Source organism: Gossypium hirsutum, chromosome D08, assembly GCF_007990345.1.
Source record: "Gossypium hirsutum isolate 1008001.06 chromosome D08, Gossypium_hirsutum_v2.1, whole genome shotgun sequence".
NCBI classification, from domain to species: domain Eukaryota; kingdom Viridiplantae; phylum Streptophyta; class Magnoliopsida; order Malvales; family Malvaceae; genus Gossypium; species Gossypium hirsutum.
Window position 1 is genome coordinate 12,847,831 of NC_053444.1, and position 22,595 is coordinate 12,870,425.

Consider the following 22,595-nt stretch of genomic DNA (forward strand, 5'->3'; position numbering starts at 1 on the left):
GTTTATTTTGTCAAAATAAGTTTAAAAATTCAAAACAAAAAAATTAATGTGAAAAAATAAAAAACTGAATCAAGACGAACCGAATTTCAGAAAATATAAAAAAACTCGACCGTACCAAACTGATATCAACTTTACTATTATCTCTCGGGTCTGAATTAATTAAACAATTTAAAATCCAGGTTCATTCACTAAATAATTTGGGCCATAAGAATTGACTTTACAATAGATGATCGCAACAGTATCCGTTTTTTCATTTAAGCAGAGAAAGGCCCAAACCTTAGACAAGCTAAAAAGCCCAACTCTAACACTCCAAAACTGAAAAACCCTAGTGTGGAACCATATATTCTTTACCCTCTGCACCAAGCATTTGTGACATCGCCGTCTTCAATACCGAAGATACAGAGCTAAGGTACTCTCTCTCTCTCGCTCTCCCTCTATCACTGCTGTTAGTCTTAGTCTTTCTCTTGTTTTTCTTTTTAATTGATTTGACCAAGTGAAAACGCAGTGAGTTGGTGTGAGGATGAGTCGTGGTGCAGCAGCTGGAGCTAAGGGAAAGAAGAAGGGAGCCTCCTTCACCATCGACTGTGCGAAGCCGGTTGAGGATAAGATCATGGACATCGCTTCTTTGGAGAAGTTCCTTCAGGAAAGGATCAAGGTTGGTGGCAAAGCTGGTGCTCTAGGTGACTCCGTCACTGTCACCCGCGACAAGACCCGTATCACGGTTACCTCTGACTCCAACTTCTCTAAGCGGTACTTTCTCCATTTCTCTTTTGATCTTTTAGTTGTATTATTTGAACCACTTGTATGTATAGATCTTAAAGTTTGTTTGAATCTTAAGCAACCAAAAATGGCAGAAATCTTTTAGATTTAGGGTTAAGTTGAGGTCGATGATGACAAGTTTTAAGGCTTGTTTCTCAAAACATTCGCAGTGGCCGCCTGAGAGCTTTCGCCTTCGCCGGGCTTGAGAGCTTCTGCTGCTTTAATCCGTCCTTGGATGTCTGAGGCCTTGCTAGTTGATACTCTCGTCTTTACTTTGTAGGGGAAGCCATTTGTTTGCTTTATAATTTTAATTGAATCCTTTTAAAGATATGACTTCTTTTATTAGATAAAGACAGATAAAGCGTTTTGGTTTATGACCAATGATGACAATTCTTTTGCATTGTTTCTTCCTTGATTGTGTACACTTTTTTCTGTGGTATTTGATTCTTTGTTTTAAAGGGGAAAGAACCATCTTTTAATTTGAGTTTTGGCTGACGGTTGCTTGGTTTTTAGGTACCTTAAATACTTGACTAAGAAGTACTTGAAGAAGCACAATGTCCGGGATTGGCTTCGGGTGATTGCTTCCAACAAGGACCGTAATGTTTATGAACTCCGCTACTTCAATATTGCTGAGAATGAAGGGGAAGAGGAAGAATGAGCAATCAGTTCAGTTACTTTTCTCTGTTACCTATCTGGTTTATTAGTTCTGAGGAAACTTGTTTGTGTCAAATCGTTGGACTTGTTTGGGTTTGCTTTTTGACCCTTGGCTTTATTTTCAATGAAGTTTTGGTTGCTGATAGTTAATTTTTTTGTTTATGTATTAATATATTAGATTCTATAAAAGAAGTATGCACATTTCTTTTCATGAGTTGATTGTTTAGAGCTCTCAATTCACTGATGCTCATGGCTGTCAGTGCCATTTTCTATCAAGTATTCTCAGTGGTGATATACTTGCATATGCAATCCATTCATGGATGATTATGCATGGTAATTGGTGGCAAGATTAAAGCCTTGGAATATGTAACCAAATTGAATGATTATGTTGTGTGTATCTATATTGTGGATAATTTTATCCATGATGTGCATGCAAATTCAAAGCAATTCATGGATGAGTTGCCAATGATACATTCTACGGTAACTTGTGCATGACAGAGAATTGGGTGTATGTATGTGTTGTTCAGTGAAATGATTGCCAGGCAGCTAATCATTAATCAGTGCCAGTGATGTAAGTAGTATCAATTGTGGTTGAAATGGTGATTTTTTTTCCAGTTCCTTCTCTTTACAAGAATGTAATTGTAGTATGTGCTTATTTGTGTTCTGAATATAACTTACCTTAGACTTGACCGGAATTAGGATAATAATTAAGCTTAAAATAATAAATTATACTTTTGCCAATATAAAGATAAATGTCAATTCCCAATTCTCGTTGCTTGATAAAGGATTTCAAGAGAATTCCCTTTGGCGAGCATGTAACCATGCCATTGCTCCAAATGGAAAACTTGTTTCGAGGTCATAGATGTGGGGAAGAGGTTGAATGTATGAAATTCCTGCTGATTTATATGGAACAGCAAGAACACCAGCATTTTTTAAGGCACTATAAAAAATTGACTCAGGTTTGGAGTGACGGATACTCGGAATTGATGGCTAACTATGTTGAGAACGCTCTGGCTCCCCGACAGCAGAGGGAAGGCAAGAGAAAATGTGCTTCATATCCACCTGTCGCGGAGTCTCTAGCAGTTGGATTGGGAGCTTCGCTTGCTGAGAAATATTAATATTTCTGGGAAAGGAAAAAAGCCGCTAGGAATTCTCGGTTGTTATTGACGATCTGGTTGGTTGTTTGTATGTATTGTGGTTCTTGTAACAAGGCTAGCCGATTGGGTTGCAAAAAACACAAAAATAAGATTATGCCCAGTCGACTGGTTTTACCACATGACCTTGTTGCTCTACTATAATGAAGATTCATTTAAAAAATAAAAATAAAGGATTTCAATAATCATTATTAATTATAAAATAAACATCTATATAATACAGTAAAAACAATCCTCTTAAGGATTTATCATTATAAGGGTTCTCTGCATGTCATATGTCCAATTCTGTGTCATTTTAATTTTAGATTTTTTTATTCTACTTTATAGAATGGTATTTTAAAGGAATTGATATACATGGATATTTTAGTTTGGATTCTAGATTTACCAATTTTGCAAAACCAGTCATATTCCTAAATATATAAAATAAAATTCAATTAAAACTCCTATAAATAAATGAATTCAATAATGATTAAGTCATTAATCTAATCAAATAACCTAACATTACTAATGCCATACTTTTTTATTAGTTGTCAATATATGCATTTCCTTTTTCTGGTGACAAGAAAGTTAATAAATGGCATTAGAAAATAAATTCAAATAAATATGAGTGTAACTTAAGGGTGAAAACAATGAAAGATCAATTTAATAAATAATTTAAAATTTTAATACAGTTAAGGAATGTAGTTTTAATAAGAGTGATATAACTTATTTCAATACTAAACTCAAGCTACCAAGGCTTAGGTTTTCTTTTCCAACAATGTTTCGACACGCCTATCAGTAAGGGTCTTAATTTTAGCAGTGTTGATAACCTCGATAAATATTTTGGACTCCCTTTGTTGCACAAAAGAGTTACTAAGGAGACATACCAGTACTTTATTCAGAGGATGAAATTTAAGTTAGCAAGGTGGAAGTCACGTACCATATCTTCGGCGGCTTCAAACACTCTTGCTAAACTCTTCCTTGCCACCATTCCTATTTATGCTATGCACACCAAAATCATTCTTAAAGGGATCTGCATGGTATTGATGTGGGAGGATAGAATAAATTATGAGAAATTAATGAAAGCTTCAAGATGTATATCAATATCACTTTCTTTAAGGCTTTATTCATCCCCACCTATATTTTGATGTGCAAAAAAGTTACTGACAAATGAACCTCGAGGATACAATGAAACCCTATGACTATGACTGTTTTGCACTAATGGAAACAATCCACTAAGTATTGAGCGGAGCATAGCAAGAGTATCAATTTCTATAAAGAACTTCTAGAGTAATTCTTTATATAGAACAATCTAGGAAATAGAAAGAAACTTTTGTTTCTCAACTTTTGATGTGTTTTTGATGTACTAAAGAAATAAATTTTGACTCCTATTTATAAGAGTTCTCATGTCTCTTCATAGAGACATAATTATCCAAATGGATAGTCACATCTTTTAGCAATAAGTATAATTATTCAATAGATATTTACTTTTACTTGAATAATTATGATCCTTATTATTAATTAAGTGATATAACTTTTGGTGATAAGATACATAACTCATCACTATGAATAGTGACAACTCTTGGTTGATAACCAAGTGACATAACTTTTGGATTGGAACATTAGAAATATTTTGAAAATGTTTCAACATATGGGAATGAAGAAGATTATTCGAACTTTGTTTAGGGTCATGCAAATGAGAAGAAGGGAACTAACCTTGTTAAATGGGATGATATTTGTAAAAATTTGGATGACGGTGCATTGGGCTTTTGCCAAGTGGACTCCCTGATTAATAGATTGTTTATGAAATTGGCCTTTCTTGTAACACCCATCTCTTGACCCAATCATCCGGTATGAGTTATAGGATGCTACAGTTGATACTGAAACAATTACATACATTTAATAATAACATTACACCATAATTCAAGCATTTAAAATCAAAACATTTCATAATTATATTATACGATCATTTCCGGGACTTACTGGAGCTTACGAAAGCTCATTTAGAATCCCAACCTTGAAAAATGACTAAATTACAATGCTTTTAAAATTTCCACAACAGGTATCGATACCCTCAAATAGGTACCGATACCATTTTTAGCTTTGATGTTTTAAAAAAAAATCTTAACAAAATCACAAGTATCAATACTTTTATTACAAAATACCGATACCTATTATAGTATCTATACTATTTTACGACTTGATGTTTTGCAAAAATCAAATAAAAATCATATGTATCGATACCCTTCTAAAGTATCGGCACCCTTATATAGACTATTGATACTTTAGTCCAGTATTGAAACCATTTTGGAGTTCGAAGTTTGAAAAATTTAGAAAAAAAAATGGTAAAGTACCGATACCTGTTTCAAAGGTATCGATACCTTAAGGCAACAAGGTAAAATTTTTTGCATTTTAACACCTATTTCAAGCCAATTCATTAAATAATCCAAATGGTGCATAAATACACCCTAAAATCTGCATAAAAACTAATCAAACTATATCTAAACATTTCATCTTAATCAATTCATAACATTCAAACCACTATGCCATCATTTGGCACCCATCATACTTGATCAACTTATTCAATTTCACTTATTTATTCATATTTTCAAACCATTCAATCTCACACATAAACATGCCATATCATTGCTTATTCATGCAACCAAAATGCCATACACCAAAATGCACAATTTACCAAATATGCATCTTCCCATTTGAACATTGACAATTATAATTCAACATTTTCCCAACTTTTAAACCAACTAATAGTTCAAGCTATCACTTATATGAACTCCTATATACACGCTACATAATTGACTTAAAAATGATCAAAAGTCTACCGAATCGAAGACTGGATAGTGTGTGCTTTGAGATGATCCGATCAACATGTTCTGCAAAACCAACAATCTATAAAGAAAAGGGAGACAACGGGTAAGTAGTTTGAATGCTTAGTAAGTCCATAGGTATTTAAAATAGAAACTTACCTTGATTTCCAACTAAACATATTTAACTATTTAACTCGATAACATTTTCCTAACATAAAAATCACAACAACAAAGGTGAGCTTTAAGACATGATTAATCATATAATGTACCAACTTATAACATATCAATACATGTCACTCAAGAAAAAAAATGTATATCCAAGCTTTAGGTATTCAAATCATACACTAATACCATATTTGAATATTGATTACATTTTGTATCTTGTCGTTATTTTATTTTATATTATCTGTATTACCTGATGAAAATCAGTAAATGAACTCAATTACACTGGTATTAATCATATCTATTGTTCGTCTGAGCTAAACATATAATCGTGTCAGGTTACCTGTTTGGGCTAAACCTTTAAAACAACATCAGGTTACTTGTTTGAGCTAAACCTGTGTCACATGTATCTTCGAGTCCGCAACAAATGTTGGATCTCGGTAACCACCGATAATTAGTTTGTACCCATGTGTACAAGACATTTACTGAGTCATCAAGATAATTTCAACATATATGCTCACATTCATTTCTTTACAATTTAATTTAAATATCACATTTTGTAGTAAATCATAAACAATTCAAATTTCAACTAAACGCACATAAATTTATACAATTTTAAACACATAACAATTTAAACATAATACACCATATGAACTTACCTAGAAAAAACAAAATAAACAAGATGTTAAGGGCTAATCCGTAATTTTTCCTTTTCCTAAAATATCCTCTAGTTTATTCAAATCTCGACCTATACGATAATTCATTTCAATTCATCAATTCTAAATACCTTATATTATCCTACTATATGAGCCTCAATTTCAAAATTGATCTCAATTACATCCTTTTAAGGTTGTCTACTGTCCATAATTCCAAAAATTTCATACCAATTTTGAAATATTTACACTTTAGTCCCTATATTAAAAAACTAAAAATTAAACTTTACAAACTAGCCATTTTCACTTCTAAGCTTAAAATCTAACAAATTAGTACCAATTTCATCAAGTATTCAACAATGGAAACTTTTAAAAATTTTAACAATTTTACAAATTGGTACACGGGCTAGCCAAATCAAGTTTTCAGGACCTTAAAAACATAAAAATTACAAGAAACAAGCTAAAAATCACTTACCAATTGAAGGATTAAAATTGGAAGCTCCCAAACCCTAGTTTTTCTTCTTTGTTTCGTGAAGAAGATGATGAGAAAAAAAATAAATGTTTCCGTTTCTTTTAATTTGCTTATATACTTATAATTAACTTTAATTAATTACTAATTATACTAATTAAACTTAATTAGTATAATCTTAAACCAAATTAACTTAAACTAGTGGATTTCATCATATCCACCATCGAATATCCAATTAAAAATGGACCAATTGCTTAATTGGTCCATTCAAATACTTAAAAATTCATAAAGATTAACTTTTACCACTTTTACAATGTAGTTCTTATACCATTTTCACACCCAAAGATGTTAAAGGATAAGTACAATAGTAATTCTGGGTGTCTAATTATAAAACTTTCTGTTTATGAGGGTCTTACTATACATGAAAAATTTATCATAGAAAGGTTATGTTGAATCACGACTTCTTGTAACTTGGGTAGCAATGATGCATTGCTAGATGCCACTCATTGCTTGTATCATTAGAAATGTTCCAGTATTACTACTAATGTTGTAACACCCCTCACCCGTGTCAGACGTCGGGGCAGGGTACGAGGCATTACCAGACTTAAACATAACCAATCATACAAAACCGGGTCTTGAAATTTCATCCAAATTAAAACTTTTCATATTTCATCATAAAGTCCCTAATATGGGCTTACGAGACCCAATACATACTTTGAAAGTGGTTCGGGACCAAACCAGAACTTTTTAAAACTTTGAAAATTTTCTTGAAAAATAGGGGCACACGCCCTGAGCACATAGCCATGATGCCAGCCATGTGGATGAAAGTTAGGCTATTTACCAAGCCTTTTTCCATCCTAATATTTACACACTTATACCAAATTTATCAACACACAACATGACATTATCATAAACGTACAACTTAACCGATAATAGCCAACGTCAATGGCCTTATACAAAATGAACTATCAAATAACATAGGCCAACATTTTAGGCCAAATAAATTATGACACATAACAAAATAATCAAGTCCTCTACACATGCCATAATTCATAATATTGCTTTCAAAATACCAAAAGAGTGTTGATAGTGTGGATGGATCTCCAACGATCTCCGTACCCCGAGCCAGCTTGGTGACACTATAAGACAAGGGAAAGAAAAGAGAGTAAGCATATAGCTTAGTAAGTTGGTATGTAAATAATAAAAAATTTATTAACATGCTTTTATCAATCCTCATAATGTGTTTTCAAGATAATACAATCATATTTGCACATAGTTTCATTATTCACTCATGTTCATATCAAGCTGTCTATGCGAGTCATAGTCAATAAATTATTTATATCTTGAAATAAAGAATTCTGAATTAAGATCCACTAAATTTCTCTAAAACTAGACTCACATATCTTCTCACCATAAATTTTTTATAATTTATGGTTTAGCCAATAAGTATATTTTATTCTTTAAAGCCATCCCCGTTCTGCTGTCTAACAGTTTCGACCCTTCTTCACTAAAAATTAATTATCTCCTCGTACGGGATTTAGATGATGTTCTCGTTCATTTCTATTGAAAATAGGCTCATTAAGAATTTTAAAAATATAAATTATAACCCATAATTATTTTTATACAATTTTTAATGAGTTTCCAAAGTCAGAACAGGGGATTCCAAAATCACTCTGACCCTATCTCATAAAAATTCAAATATCTCATAATATGAAATTCTTTTCTCACACCGTTTCTTCTATGTAAAACTAGACTCAATAAGCTTTAAGTTCATACCTTATTCAACCTCTAATTCGATTTTCACAATTTTTGGTGATTTTTCAAATTTATACAATGGCTGCTATCCAAAACTGTTTTATTACTAATTTTACTCTTTCATGTTTTCTTTGTATTAAGTTTCATTTACACACACATAACACCAAGCATGTCCATAACTAGCCATTCCAATAGCTAGTCATTATCAAATATTTACAAGTCTTCATAGTCATACGTACTCCACATCATCCTTACCAAAATTCGATCATATATCGAGGACATTGCTCATGAATATATATACACATGTACCTGCACTCATTCATCACATAATCACAACCATTTACACTTAGCCATTTCCCATTGAACACATCAGAATATTAACGGATACATCAGAATATTGCACATAGTGCCACACTTGTAGCCAAAGCTACTTCATATCACTTATCACCCATAGGCTCATTCTCGAGCTATTCACATTTGCGGGTCTGCTCACACAAGCTGTCGGTCATTCATAACTATTCAGTGTTGCTGACACAAGCTGTCAGGTATCTGCAACAAATGCCAGATTACCCAGTCACTGGTAGAACTTATAAGACTAGCACCCAGATTCACTTAGTCACAATTTCACATAGTTTTCACATAGGTTCCTAGTGACATGTCACTTGTATCCTATTCTATTCTTAAGGTTCAACCGGAAATTTCTCACTTGTCAATATTTTGTCAAATACATCAAATATTCAGCCACATACATCAAATATTCAGCCACATTTCACAAAATATATCAAAATATGAAAGCGTAAGTAAAAACGATGCATTATTTACATACAAACTTACCCCGATCCAAAATATCAAATGTTTGCGTCTTAGTCCACAACCTTTCCTTTTCCCCGGTCAAGGTCAATTCCTCATCTTTCTTGATTTATAATAACACATTTAACTTATTTAATACACACATTTTCAATTCAGCCCCAAAAACACCTTATGGAAAAAATTACATTTTTACCCCTAACTTCTCACATATTTACAATTTTTCCCCTAGGCTCGTAAAATGAAAAGTACTCATTTTTTCTCGTTACTATAGCAGCCCAAAATTCTCACTAAATCACATTTTTTTCTTTTTTTACACATATTTTACAACTTGTACAAATATGCCCTTTTATGCAATTTCACTAAAAATCACTTAGTAAAAGTTGTTTATTACACTTTAAACTTTCATATTCTACCATAAAACATCAAAATACTTGCAAGTCATCCATGGTAAATTTTTAAACACAAACTCTAGCTCAAAATAAAGGTAGAAATAGCTAAACCGAGCTACGAGGATCTCAAAAATGTAAAGAACATTAAAAATAGGGCTAAAACGAACTACAATCGAGCTTGGAAGCTTGAAAAACCCTATCTATGTCTTCCTCATGTGAAATTCGACCAAGGGGTTGAAAATGATTAAAAATTGGCTTTTAATTTGGCTTTTTAATTCATTTAATCAGTAAATTACTAAAATGCCCTTAACTTAAAAATATTTTATTTCACCTATTTTATGTCCATTTTTGTCCAACAAATTAACCAATGGTATAATTACCTTTTAAGGACCTGCAATTTAAAATTTCATAGCAATTAGACACCTCTAGCTTTTAGAACTCAAGTTTTGCACTTTTTTACAATTTAGTCCTTTCGACTAAATTGAGTGTCCAAACGTCAAAATTTTTGAACGAAATTTTTATAAAATCATTTCATACATATTTATATTGTAAAATATAAGAATATTAAAATTTTTCTGGTCGAATTAGTGGCCCAAAACCACTGTTCCGATTAGTCCCAAAATCGAGCTATTACAAATGTTACAAGAGCCTACATGGTCACACCCTATGGTTAAAGCAAGCAGAATCCAAACACAGTTGGCATTTGTTTAGTTGTCACATGAATTAAAGTAATTATTGAATTAATTTAATTTGACAGTTAAATATTGAATGCATTATATATACAAACTTGTTGTACACAAATAGAGAACATAGTTAAAATAAATGTATGAATTTGATTCATATGAAATATTAACTAAATATTATTAAAATAAATAATTATAATAATAATTTCGGTCAAAGATTAAAACATGAAAGTTAATATTCATCTAGAAAAGATATGATGTTTTAATATTTTCCATATTTTCTCTAAACGGATAAATTCTCTTAAGGAATTGAATCCCTAATTTTGTTATGTGTTACCAAGGAAAAAATATTGAAAAGGGTCTAGCAGCCAATTTGCTTAATGCTCTCTGTGAGGTTCAAGGAGAGTTGGCTGTTTGCTCTTTGACTTGGTGGACTACGTAAAGGCCGAGACGATTTTGTTGTGGCTTGGGATCGACATCGATCAAGGGGATCATATAGAAAAAGGTATATCTTCAAACCTGTTTAAATCTAATTTGTTCCTCGTACTTGGATCCATGGTTGACGATCGTTGGAATTTTTTTCTGTTGCACGACGGGGCACATTGGCGTTCCAGTAGTGGTATTAGAGCCACTTGTACGATATAGATTCCAGATTAAATTGATTAGTTGATGCAATTGTATGACATACATGTTATTTGATTTGATTTACTCGATTCGTTTTATGTATATATGATACATGTAATCTACTTAATAAATAGTGTATGATTAATCTGTTAAACCTATGTGATAAAAAGTTTCTCTCAATCACTGATTAAATGTTAGTAATTGATTTTGATGCATATTGGGTCTTATATATTATTTTTTAAGCATTAACGAATCTATCTTGGGGCAGTTCGGATTTTGTTATTCGAATTTAATAATTAACTTGTTGGTAACATTCGAAAAAGAAACAAAAAATTGTTCTAGTAAGAAGCCTCATAGATCGAAATCCTGAAAATATTATGTTTTTGAAAAAAAATTGTGAAATGTTGATTTTTTTCACAGAGATCTGAGTTTGATTTCTTACATTTCATCGGGATCTGCCGTTCAGCAGCACCACCAACCGTTGTCTAGGCTGCGGGACCCTTGTAGGGGGCTCCGCCTATTGTGCCCTATGCATAGGTGACATTTTTGTTATTCACAGTAACAAGCGATTGAATAAATACATATCATATGTTGTATGCTATGATAGATTTGCACAGTGGTTGGAAATGCATAGTTATAGCCCGTTCATTTGATTTATAATTTACAAAGGTTGTAATCTTATAAATATGGCCTGTGTATCATGCCTTTATATTTTTCTCTTGTATTTATCTTCTCATCCTACTCTTTCGTATGCAAAATGAGTTTCTATAATTGTAAATTGTACGAGTTGCTACGAACTAGAGGAGATGAAGGTCGAGCTACCTAAAGTGGAAGAGAAGCTTGAGAAGCGACTTGCACCCTTAGGATTCCTTTCGGTTCTCCCATTGGCTTGGGAGGAACCACCTTAGTTTTATGGGCTATAACTATTGCATTTATTTATTGCTTTATATTATTCATGTATATGATACAATGAACGATACGTTAGCATGCATATTATAGGAAATTGATAAGATAAATTAAAGGACTAATTGGACTAATGTTGACCATTAATGGTGAGATGATTTTTTTTAAATACCCTCAGTAAAATATTAAGTTAAAATTCCCTTACAATATTTACTCTCGTTAAAGCCACGATCGATACAATGTGGGTTCTGCTAAAGTGAAGTACTTGTATCTATCTTGGTCAAACGCGAAGAATAAGCAAGTGATATTTATCGGTTATAATATTGGTTAATAACTTAACTAGGTGACTCTAATAGGATTAGAAACATAGAGGCAAAAGATTTGGATAATCATGAGATGATTGGAACAAGAGTTGTCCACCAAATAATGAGTTACATATGATGTATTTAGCAAGTATTGCTTACCTAAATAACCATAATATTGAGAGTAAAGCTAAAGATGACTTAAGAGGAGGTGAAATATGGATCCTTATGACTTAAGAAGAGGTGAAATATGGATCCTTACCCACTAGAAAAACTTTAGAATTTTGTTTTCAAAAATTAATGAGGGTTATTAGTTTTGAATAAAATAGTGGGAGCATCATTGTTTACTCATGAGCATGTTTTATTTTGTAGATTTATTTAACAACTCAAACTCTTTATCATTGTGATCTTTCCTTGAGAAGGAGCAGTTTAATTGCTTGAACTTCCTTGACTGGTTCTGTAACTTGATGATTATCCTCAAACAAGAACAAAAATTATATGTCATTAAAGAATCCGTTCCTAATGAAAAAATAGCTAATGCTTTTAGAGTTGACAAGGAAGCTTATAAGAAGCATCTTGATGACATGATAGACATAAAATGTCTAATGCTTGCCACCATGACTCTCGAGCTTCAAAAGCAACATGAGGATATGGTTGCTTATTATATGATCCAAAACCTAAAAGAATTATATGAGGGGAAATCACGTCAAAAGAGGTATGAGACCTCTAAAGCTCTGTTTCAATGAAAAATGGTGGAGAAAACTCTTGTGGGAACTCATGTTCTCAAGATGATAGGCTATATTGAAAGCCTTGAAAAAGTTAGATTCCTTCTAGGTGAGGAATTGGCCACCGATGTTATCCTACAATCATTGTCTGATAGTTTTAGCCAAAATTTCCTTAATTTCAACATGAATGAAATTAATAAGACTTTGCCATAGTTCCTCAACATGTTGAGAACTATTGAAAGTAACATGAAAAAGGCTGGACCTAAGCTCATTTTGATGGTTCGCAAGGAAAAGGTCAAAAGAAAGCCTAAGGCTAAGACCTTAATGACAATGGCAAGGCCAAACCCAAAAAAGGAAAGACTGGATTGAAACCTAAAGGAGAAATTGCTAAGGAAGAAAATGTTTCCATTACGGTGAGATCAGAAATTGGAAGAAGAACTGCCCTATCTACCTTGAAGAGGTCAAGAAGGCAAAGGAAAGTGGAGCATTCGCTTAAGGTATTTATGTTATTGATATTAATTTATCAATGTCTACTTAGTGGGTATTAGATATCAATTTTGGTTTTCATATTTGTACCTCTGTATAAGGAGTACAAAGGAGCAAGAATCTGGCTAAAGGAGATGTGGACCTGCGAGTTGGAAATGGAGCAAGAGTTGTTTCATTAGCTGTAGGAACACATATTTTATCTTGTATAGTGGGCTTGATTTATGTTTGGAGGATTTTTATTTTGTGCCCAGTTTAACTAGAAACATTATTTCAATTCCTTGTTTAGATAAAATTGGTTTTGAAATAATTATTAAGAATAATTGTTGCTCATTTTATCTCGATAATGTTTTCTATGGTTCGACACAAATAGTAAATGACCTCTACATTTTAGATCAAGATATGCCCATGTATAACATAAGTACTAAAAGATAAAAAATAAATGGCTCTAATCAAAATTATCTTTGGCATTGTCGCTTGGGCCATATAAGTGAGAAGCGCATATCAAAGCTCCATAAAGATGATTTTTTGAATTCTTTTGTTTTCGAAAAATTTGATATATGTGAGTCTTTCTTGTTGGGTAAAATGACTAAAACCCCTTTTAATAGTAAAAGTGAATGAGCTAGTGATTTGTTAGGCTTAATACATAGTGGTGTATGTAGACCAATGAAAACACAAGTAGGGGAGGTTTTCAATACTTCATTACTTTCACTGATGACTTCAATAGATGTGGGTATATTTATCTTAAGTTCTATAAATCTGAAGCCCTTGAAAAGTTCAAGGAATTTAAGAATGAAGTATAAAAACAACTAGGTAAAAGTATTAAGGCACTTCGATCAGATCGAAGATGATAATACTTAAGCTTAGAGTTTGATGAGCTTTTAAAAGAATGTGAGATTGTCTCACAACTTGCACCTTCTGGTACTCCACAATGGAATGGGGTTTCTAAGAGGAGAAATCGAACACTTTAAGACATGGTTTGATCAATGATGAGTCATGTTGATCTTCCTACTTCCTTTTGGGGACATGCACTTGAGACTTCTGTCTTCACACTAAATCGTGTTCCATCTAAATAGGTTCAAAAGACACCATATGAGATGTGGACTAGGAAGCGTCCTAGTATGTCTTTTATGAAGATTTGGGGTTTTGAAGCTTATGTTAAACATTAGACGTCTATAAAGTTCAAACCTAAATCTCAAAAGTGAATCTTTGTGGGATATTCTAAGGAAACTATAGGATATTATTTCTTTAATCCTACCGAGAATAAAGTGTTTGTTACTCGAACAGGAGCCTTCCTTGAGAGAGAATTTGTCTCTAAAAAGAAAGTGGTAGAAATATTGAACTTGGAGAAATTTTAGAAAAACAATAGATCAGTGAACCAGAGATTGAACAACAAGTTCCACAAGTTGTTGCGGAACAACCAATTATTCTAGAAACATAACCACCGCAAAGATCTTTAGGAGAACACCATGTACCTAATAGATATGAATTTCTCATTACAACACATGGTGATCTTCTACTTATGGATAAAGATAAGCCTATGACATATCAAGAAACGGTGGTGAGCCTAGATTCTGAGAAATGGCTTGAGGCCATGAGGTTTGAGATAGATTGAATGCAGAAAACTAGGTATGGATCTTGGTTGACCTACCTAAAGGGGTTAAACCCATAAGGTGCAAGTGGGTTTTAAAAAAGAAAACTGACATGGATGGTAATGTACAAACATACAAAGGGCGATTAGTCACTAAAAGTTTTCACCAAATTCATGGTGTTGACTATGACGAAACTTTTTCTCCTATTGCTATGTTTAAATCCATACGGATCTTACTTGCAATAGCTGCATTTCATAATTATTAAATCTGACAGATGGACATCAAAACAACTTTCCTTAATGGGAAACTGGAAGAGGATGTGTACATGACACAACTTGAAGGTTTTGTCGACCCGAATGATGCTGGAAAGATATTCAAGCTACAAAGATCCATTTATTGATTGAAGCAAGCTTTTCAAATTTGGAATCTTCATTTTAATGATGCGATGAAAGAGTTAGATTTATCAAAAATGAAGATGAGCCTTATGTTTACAAGAAAGCTAGTGGGAGCACTATCGCATTCTTGGTACTATATGTAGATGACACACTTATCATAGGAAAAGAGATAACTACCCTACAGTTTGTTATTAGCAAGTTGTTTTTCTATGAAGGACTTGGGGAAGACTACATACATATTATGAGTCAAAATCTATAGAGATAGATTAAGACATCTTTGACCGCCTCCGGATATTCTAACGTCTAGAGTGTGAATACTATAACTAAATATATGAATTTGAGGCGATGTCCACAAGTATACGGGTTAAGTTGTAATATAATTTTTACAATGAAAGTATTCCGAGGATCGTACCCAAGGGAGGTGAGTACTAAGTTAAAGTTAACCTAAACGCAAATAGAATTAATTAATAGTTTAAATAAATTATATTACAATAAAGCATAAAGAAATGATTTTTTATATTACAATAAAGCATAAAGAAATGATTTTTAGGTTTTAATAAACAAAGAAATAAAAATTGCATAAATAAAAGGGTCTTTAGAAAACTAAATTCTAAACTTTAATCAAAATGTAGACATGGGTGATTAGCTCGCTTTGGTGATCATGACTAATTCCTATTTCGAGTTTCTATTCAATAAACTAGCCGTTACCATTGTAGGATCTCTTGATCTTCAACTAAACTAACGAGTCAACAAAAAATACTTATCTTTCAACCTCACAGTCCAGAATGGTTAGGGACTAAGGTGTTTATGGATAGGTCATACTAATTTTGAGTTAATTCCCACCTAAATGACTTCCTATGGTCCTCATGCCTAGGGTTTAAGTTCTTCCTCTCCCAAACAGTCGATCTGTTAAAAAAACCCTACATAGTAATTTATTAATCACTTCCACTCACTAATCCCTTATAAAAGGATTAGTTCCTCGTGGAATCCATAAACATCATTAACTCAATAACAAGATATGCATAAAGAGTAAATCAAGAATAGAAATTAGAGAATCATGTTTGTATTTGATAGATGAAGTGTAGAAAATCCAGTAGCGTTTGGTCACATTACAAGTCACATTCCCCGAAGGAGACAAAATAGAAAATAACTAAAAATAAACCTAAGGCCTAAAAGAAAGGAAATTGAAACTACAATTACAAAGAAAACTTAAAGTATGAAAAGTTGTCCTTAAAGAAATGCTAAATGAGCTTCTTTAAAGAATTAGGATAGCCGTCATCCTCAACCCTAGCTTAGCTGACGTTCTCGTGTCTAATTTCCATTGTACGGGCCAAAATACCCTTGATTCATAATTAATCTCGTACAGGGTCAATGTTGTGACACCCTAGTGTCTATGTCACGACATCAATGACAATATGCTCAGGTTCAGAGGTGGCTTCAGAGGTGTGTCGCAACATCCCATGGTTGTGTTGGGACACCAAAGGCAGACTTGAAATTCTCGTGTTCTGCTCCCTATATTGCGACATAAAATTTCCCATGTTGGAACACAACGACTAGCTATGAGTTCCTACGCCTTTGAATGGTCTACTGCACACTTACTAAGTTGTTAGCTCACCTTTAGGCTTCATTCGGCCCTTAAAGTCATTAAAAGACTCAAAATACACTTTTTATTAAATTTAAACTAAACTAAGAAAACGTAACTAAAATGTACTAAAATTGCTCGTATTCAAGCTCCTTAAATATAAAAACTAGTTTAATTTGCTACACCGAATTACGACAGATTAGTCTCCTAGGTCTAAGCCAAAGTACATACATAGATAAAGTATTAAAAAGGTTCATCATGGAAGAATCTAATAGAGATTTCTTACCTATGAGACATGGTATTTCACTCTTGAAGCAAATGTGTCCTATAACTCCACAAGAGAGAGAATGTATGAATAAGATTTCATATGCTTCGGCTGTTGGGTCTATCATGTATGCCATGCTATGTACTCGTTTAGATGTATCGTATGTTTTATGCATGATGATTCGATACCAAGTAGATCCTGGTGAAGGTCATTGGGTCGTAGTTAAAAATATTCTTAAGTACTTGAGAAGGATTAATGATACATTCCTTATATATGGAGGTGAGGAAGAGCTAAGTGTAAAAGGTTATATTGATGTTAGCTTCCAAACTGACAAGGATGATTCACGATCGTAATCAAGATTTTTGTTTTGTCTTAATGGTGGTGCTATGAGCTGGAAAAGTTCAAAGCAAGATGCAGTTGGTAATTCTACAACTGAGGTTGAGTGTATTGTAGCCAGTAAGGCTGGAAAAGAGGTTGTTTGGATCAAGAAGTTGATATTTGAACTAGGGGTTGTGCCTAGCATATCAAATGCTATAGAATTTTGTTGTGACAATAACAAAGACATTGCATAGTCAAAGGAACCTATATCTCACTAGCGATCCAAACATATACTTAGGCACTTTCATCTCATTTGAGAATTCATTGATCGAGGATATGGGGAAATATGCATAGTACCAATAGATGACAACATTGTTGATCCATTGAGGAAGCCTCTAACACAGCAGAAGCATGATCGTCTCTTGGTATTAGATGTATGATTGATTGGTCTTAGTGCTAGTGGGAGATTGTTAGAGTATGCTTAGAGACCAACCATGAGATGATTGTAATCACATACTCATTTTACATTGTTAATATAAGACCTGTCCATTGTTATTTCAGTTTTTTTTTCCATGTTTATAAATAAAGTCCTGAGAATAATATGATTATTCTTAAAAGGTTCTTAGTCAAGTATTATTGTGGGCTTGGACAATAATAATGCATTGAGACTAATGAGTAGTTTATTGATGATAAAGTGTTGTCATTGACATAGGGATGTCAAAATCAATACATGAGTATGTGTTAGAGAACAACATATTGGACTAACCTGCTATGAGTATGTTGTATTATTATTTAATAGTTACAACATTAATCATAGTGATAACTATGTACATGATTCTCAGACTTGAGATCATCATTGTCCCAACATCGTGAGTCATATATTTTGATACAATCAAACATCTATCGTAACAAGTTGTACTATAAAGACTGATGTTGGGTATGCCACAATCTATGTAGTGGGATAAGACTAATCAAGATAGGATTTTTCCCTCCTACATAATGGGAGCAATATCTTAGGCCACTTGATGGAGTGAGACTAGAAATACATGACCATACTTAAATAAGTTGATATGAGATACCAAACTCATTTGTTCATTGTAGTCTACTCAGAATATCAAGAAATATGAAATTGAACTATACAGGTGTGACTATTTCATGACTTGTGTCTAATCTAGATATAAAGGATAAAAGGATATAATACATGAAAAATTTATCACAGAAATGTTATGTTGAATCACGACTTCTTGTAACTTGGGTAGTAATGATGCATTGCTATATGCCACCCGTTGCTTGTAACATTAGAAATGTTCTAGTATTACTACTAACATTACAAGAGCCTAAAAGGTTACACCCTCTGGTTGAAGCGAACAGAATCCAAACACAATTTGTATTCTTCGGTCAAAGATTAACACATGGAAGTTAATATTTTTCTTAAATGGATATGATTTTTTAATACTTTCAATATGTTTCTCTAAAAGGATAATTTCATTTTTTATGTGATATTAAATAAAAGGAATTGGATCCCTAATTTTGTGACGTGCTACTAAGGAAAAAAAATTGAAAACGGTCTAGTAGCCAATATCATCAATTCTCTCTGAGAGGTTCAATGAGAGTTTGTTGTTCGCTCTTTAACTAGGTGGAGCTATGTAGAGGCCGAGACCATTTTGTTGCGGATTTGGATCAATATCGTGCAAGGGGATCAGATACAAAAAGTTATATCTTCAACCTTGTTTCAACCTAATTCATTCTTCGTACTTGGATCCATGGTTGACGATCACCAAATTTTTTTCTTGTTGCACCACGGGTTTATTGACGTTCCAACAGTTTGCATGTATGAGTTTGTCATATCTATGAATCTTATTCTATGAATCCACATATATGAGTCCGCCATATCTATAAATCTTCTTCTATGAATCTGCATGTATGATTTACTCATATCTATGAATCTTCTTCTACAAGTTTGCCTGTATGAGTTTGCATATAAGAATCCGCATGTAGAAATCTGCACGTACTTGCTTGTAGGATTGTTCACTAAGTTAATCTGAAATGACTCTCTCCACTCGATGGGTTTTCTATTAAGATTGTATGCAACAAGTTTGTACGAAGAGACTATATGTTTCATGATCTTTCACAGGAGGAATTCTCATGTATTATGTATTGCGCATGGATTAGCTATTTAATGTTATAGTAATAATGTGCAAGCATACACTGTCGATGCAAGTATAGTAGACAGATATGAGTCTGTCAGTTATCGATCCCACAGGGATGGTTGTCTCTTGTCTATTAATGTCGAAGCAATAACTAGATAGAAACGAGATAAATTTTGAGGATAGTTTTCAGAGCAATAACTTGAAAAAAATAAAATAAAATATGATAATGATAAACTGGGAGCCGCACCATGAATCTTCAGTAGAATACTAAGTGCTCACAAGGTATAAAAGGGTAGTGATTGTCGAGGCAATAAATTTCAATGTATATCTTACCAAGCATCACTCCTCTATTTAATCTGAGACTTAAATATGCACATTAACCCCACCTTCCGATGATGGTAGTATGGCACTTTTAAGAACAAGAGGACTAAATTCCTCTAATCCTTACTCAACTTTCATTGTAATGCTTGTTGGCTCGAATTGTCACTGCACTTTTCAGTGTCAGTGACGACTATAATACTTCCGTGTTAAGAAACAGTCAAACCTCAAGATTAAACAATAAAAGAAAGATTGAATAAGATAACATTTAACCAAGAATTCATGTGTACTTCCATACAAACAGAAAACAGAGTGTAATGACCAGCATTTAGAAAGAAATAAGAAAGAATCGAGTGGAGAATACTATTCCTAGACAACTAGACTGGATCTCTCTATTCCCTCTTGTCTCGTACTTAGATCTCCTTGTCAGAAGCTAAGCTGAATCAATTTTCACGTTGGCTCACCCGTGAGAGGCTTAAGCTGCCATAGTCGCAATCTTCAAGGTAGGATGAAGGAAGTGACGTTAAGAAAAAAGTTCTCCCCTTTTTTTTTCTTCTCACGTCAACCTTTTATGTCCTCCTTCAACAATACAAATGTCCTTTCCTCAGAATTATTCTGTCCTTGTACGTACTGGTTGGTTATACCAGACTAGACAGCTCACGCATTTTTAGTTCTTATCCGGACAGCTGTCAGGTGTGACGACAATTCCGGACACAATCTAGAATTAACTCATGCAGCGACATTAATGCAAAAAGATAGGAAAATTAAGGATAAAATAGGATAGGATTCACTGAGTTATAAAATGCAATTTACTAAAATGAAAATGCTAAAATATATGCTAAGGATAAATAAATGAGAATAATTTAACCAATAAGTAAGGAGGAAAGCCTATGTTCTTCCTAGTGCTATCACACCCTAAAACTTGATCTTTTACTTGTCCTCAAGTAAGATAGAAACTAGCAAGAGTACAAAAATTTTACTAAGGCAAATGATCATTCTAGCAACTTGAACCCTCTAAATTCCCAATGAATAAATCACATTTAGATGAAAGAATATTGCATCGACAATACATAAGCATGAATGAATAAGGTTGCAACTTCATCAATGCTAGCATTATGCTTCAAACCCTAAGTTATATCTACAAACGCAACATTTATTGTACAATACGAAGTATTTATATATTATATATAGTTTTTGGAATAAGGGATATCATTGCATTACTGTACCCTTCTTCCTGAGAAGTAACGATGGAGTGCAAGAAGCGCTTAGGGAGTACATAATTGCGCTGACACACACTCATGTAGCGACAGCCTTTGGCCAAATTGATTTTTCTAACTCTTGATTGGAGTGTTCCCTCTTTAACATTCCATACTACACCCACTTTGGAGTGTCTATAATTTATAACTATATATATAAGTAGCTGTAAAAAGTAGATTCATTCAAGATTTAAGGAATGATAGCAGTCATTCATTACTAATGCAACCTAATCCATTCATCAAAGAATTGAAGCTACAACCTTCTGTCAAATTTATCCAACTCATTCATTGATAATTCACATGATTCAAGAATTAACCATCGAATGTAACAAAAATTTTTGAACAATTTTCATTAACTATAATTAAACCTTGCATGCTTCATTACCGAAAAAAATTTAAAATGTGGGTGAATTTCCAAACCCCATGTGCATTCCCCCAAACTTAAAGTTTGCATTTTCCCCAATGCACTAAAATGAAAATGTAATAACAATAAAAATGCAATGACAATATGTACTTATCAAAATAAAATTTACAACTACATGCAATGCATGAATACTACAACGGAAGCTTAAAATAAACTAACTCAGTTATCCTTAGCCATCGATGTGGCTGCACGATGTTTCTTCCTCCTCCTTTTCTTCCTCATCCTCTTATTGTTATCCTTGGAGCGCTTTCTCTTCTTTTTTTTAGGATTCACATGGTCCTCAAATTGCTCCTCAATTTTTGACTCTTCCCTGACATCATCAACTACTTCCTGTGTAAGAGAGGCCACCTGGAGTGGTCTAGTGCAGACCACTATTGCCAATGAATTGCATTGCTCCTCACTGGTTACCTCAGCAACTTTCACTGGTTTCACTCCATCTCTCTCCAAATTATCAATATTTGTACCCACAGACTCGGGTGCGGTGACAAAGTTCACAACAGAATCTTTCTCTTTTTTTTCTTTTTCATCTTCAACAACTTCTTCTTCTTCAACAACAACTTCCTTCTCAACAAAAGTGTCCTCTTGATCAGCAAAAATACCAACCTTGAACAAGCTATCAATCTTTCGCAAGCATTCTTCAATGTCCCTAGATTCCTCTTCTTTGTCATTATCAGAGACCTACACAATGGGAGGGGATGCCACCGATCTGTCTCGGCTGTCTAAGTCGTTATCCACGGATGAGAGTTCATAATTTTGAATGATTGGTTGAAACACTAGGAATTTCGATAGTGGGGATAGGCTCAATTGGCTTAATGTGGCTACAATAGAACTGTTCCAGGCTTTAGTATAAGCATAAAACAAATTTTGGGATTTCTCCATATCCTCTGTTGTAGCGACAAGCCTGATTTGCCTATTGTTGATGGAATTGACCATTTTTTTGACATCTTTCATTTTGTGCCGTAATGA

At 33.3% G+C, this 22,595-nt stretch overlaps 1 protein-coding gene and 1 non-coding gene across 2 annotated transcripts; both read left to right on the plus strand.

Annotated features, from left to right (window-relative positions):
* Positions 1 to 183: 183 nt before the first annotated feature.
* LOC107913672 (60S ribosomal protein L22-2) lies at positions 184 to 1,624 on the plus strand. The gene is made up of 3 exons (XM_016842327.2): positions 184 to 409; positions 506 to 750; positions 1,273 to 1,624. Exons 2-3 carry the CDS (start codon positions 521 to 523, stop codon positions 1,415 to 1,417), a joined length of 375 nt encoding a protein of 124 aa, XP_016697816.1. The 5' UTR covers positions 184 to 409; positions 506 to 520; the 3' UTR covers positions 1,418 to 1,624.
* On the plus strand, positions 883 to 1,006 carry LOC121220526 (small nucleolar RNA SNORD14). Its single transcript, XR_005917736.1, has one exon. It is a non-coding gene; the product is annotated as a small nucleolar RNA SNORD14 (small nucleolar RNA).
* Positions 1,625 to 22,595: the final 20,971 nt, after the last annotated feature.

What these genes read in the sequence shown, in the direction of transcription:
- LOC107913672 (XM_016842327.2), top strand. Translation starts at nt 521, where the DNA reads ATGAGTCGTGGTGCAGCAGCTGGAGCTAAGGGAAAGAAGAAGGGAGCC. An exon ending in GACTCCAACTTCTCTAAGCG is followed by an intron (nt 751 to 1,272) that starts GTACTTTCTCCA and finishes CTTGGTTTTTAG; the next exon opens with GTACCTTAAATACTTGACTA.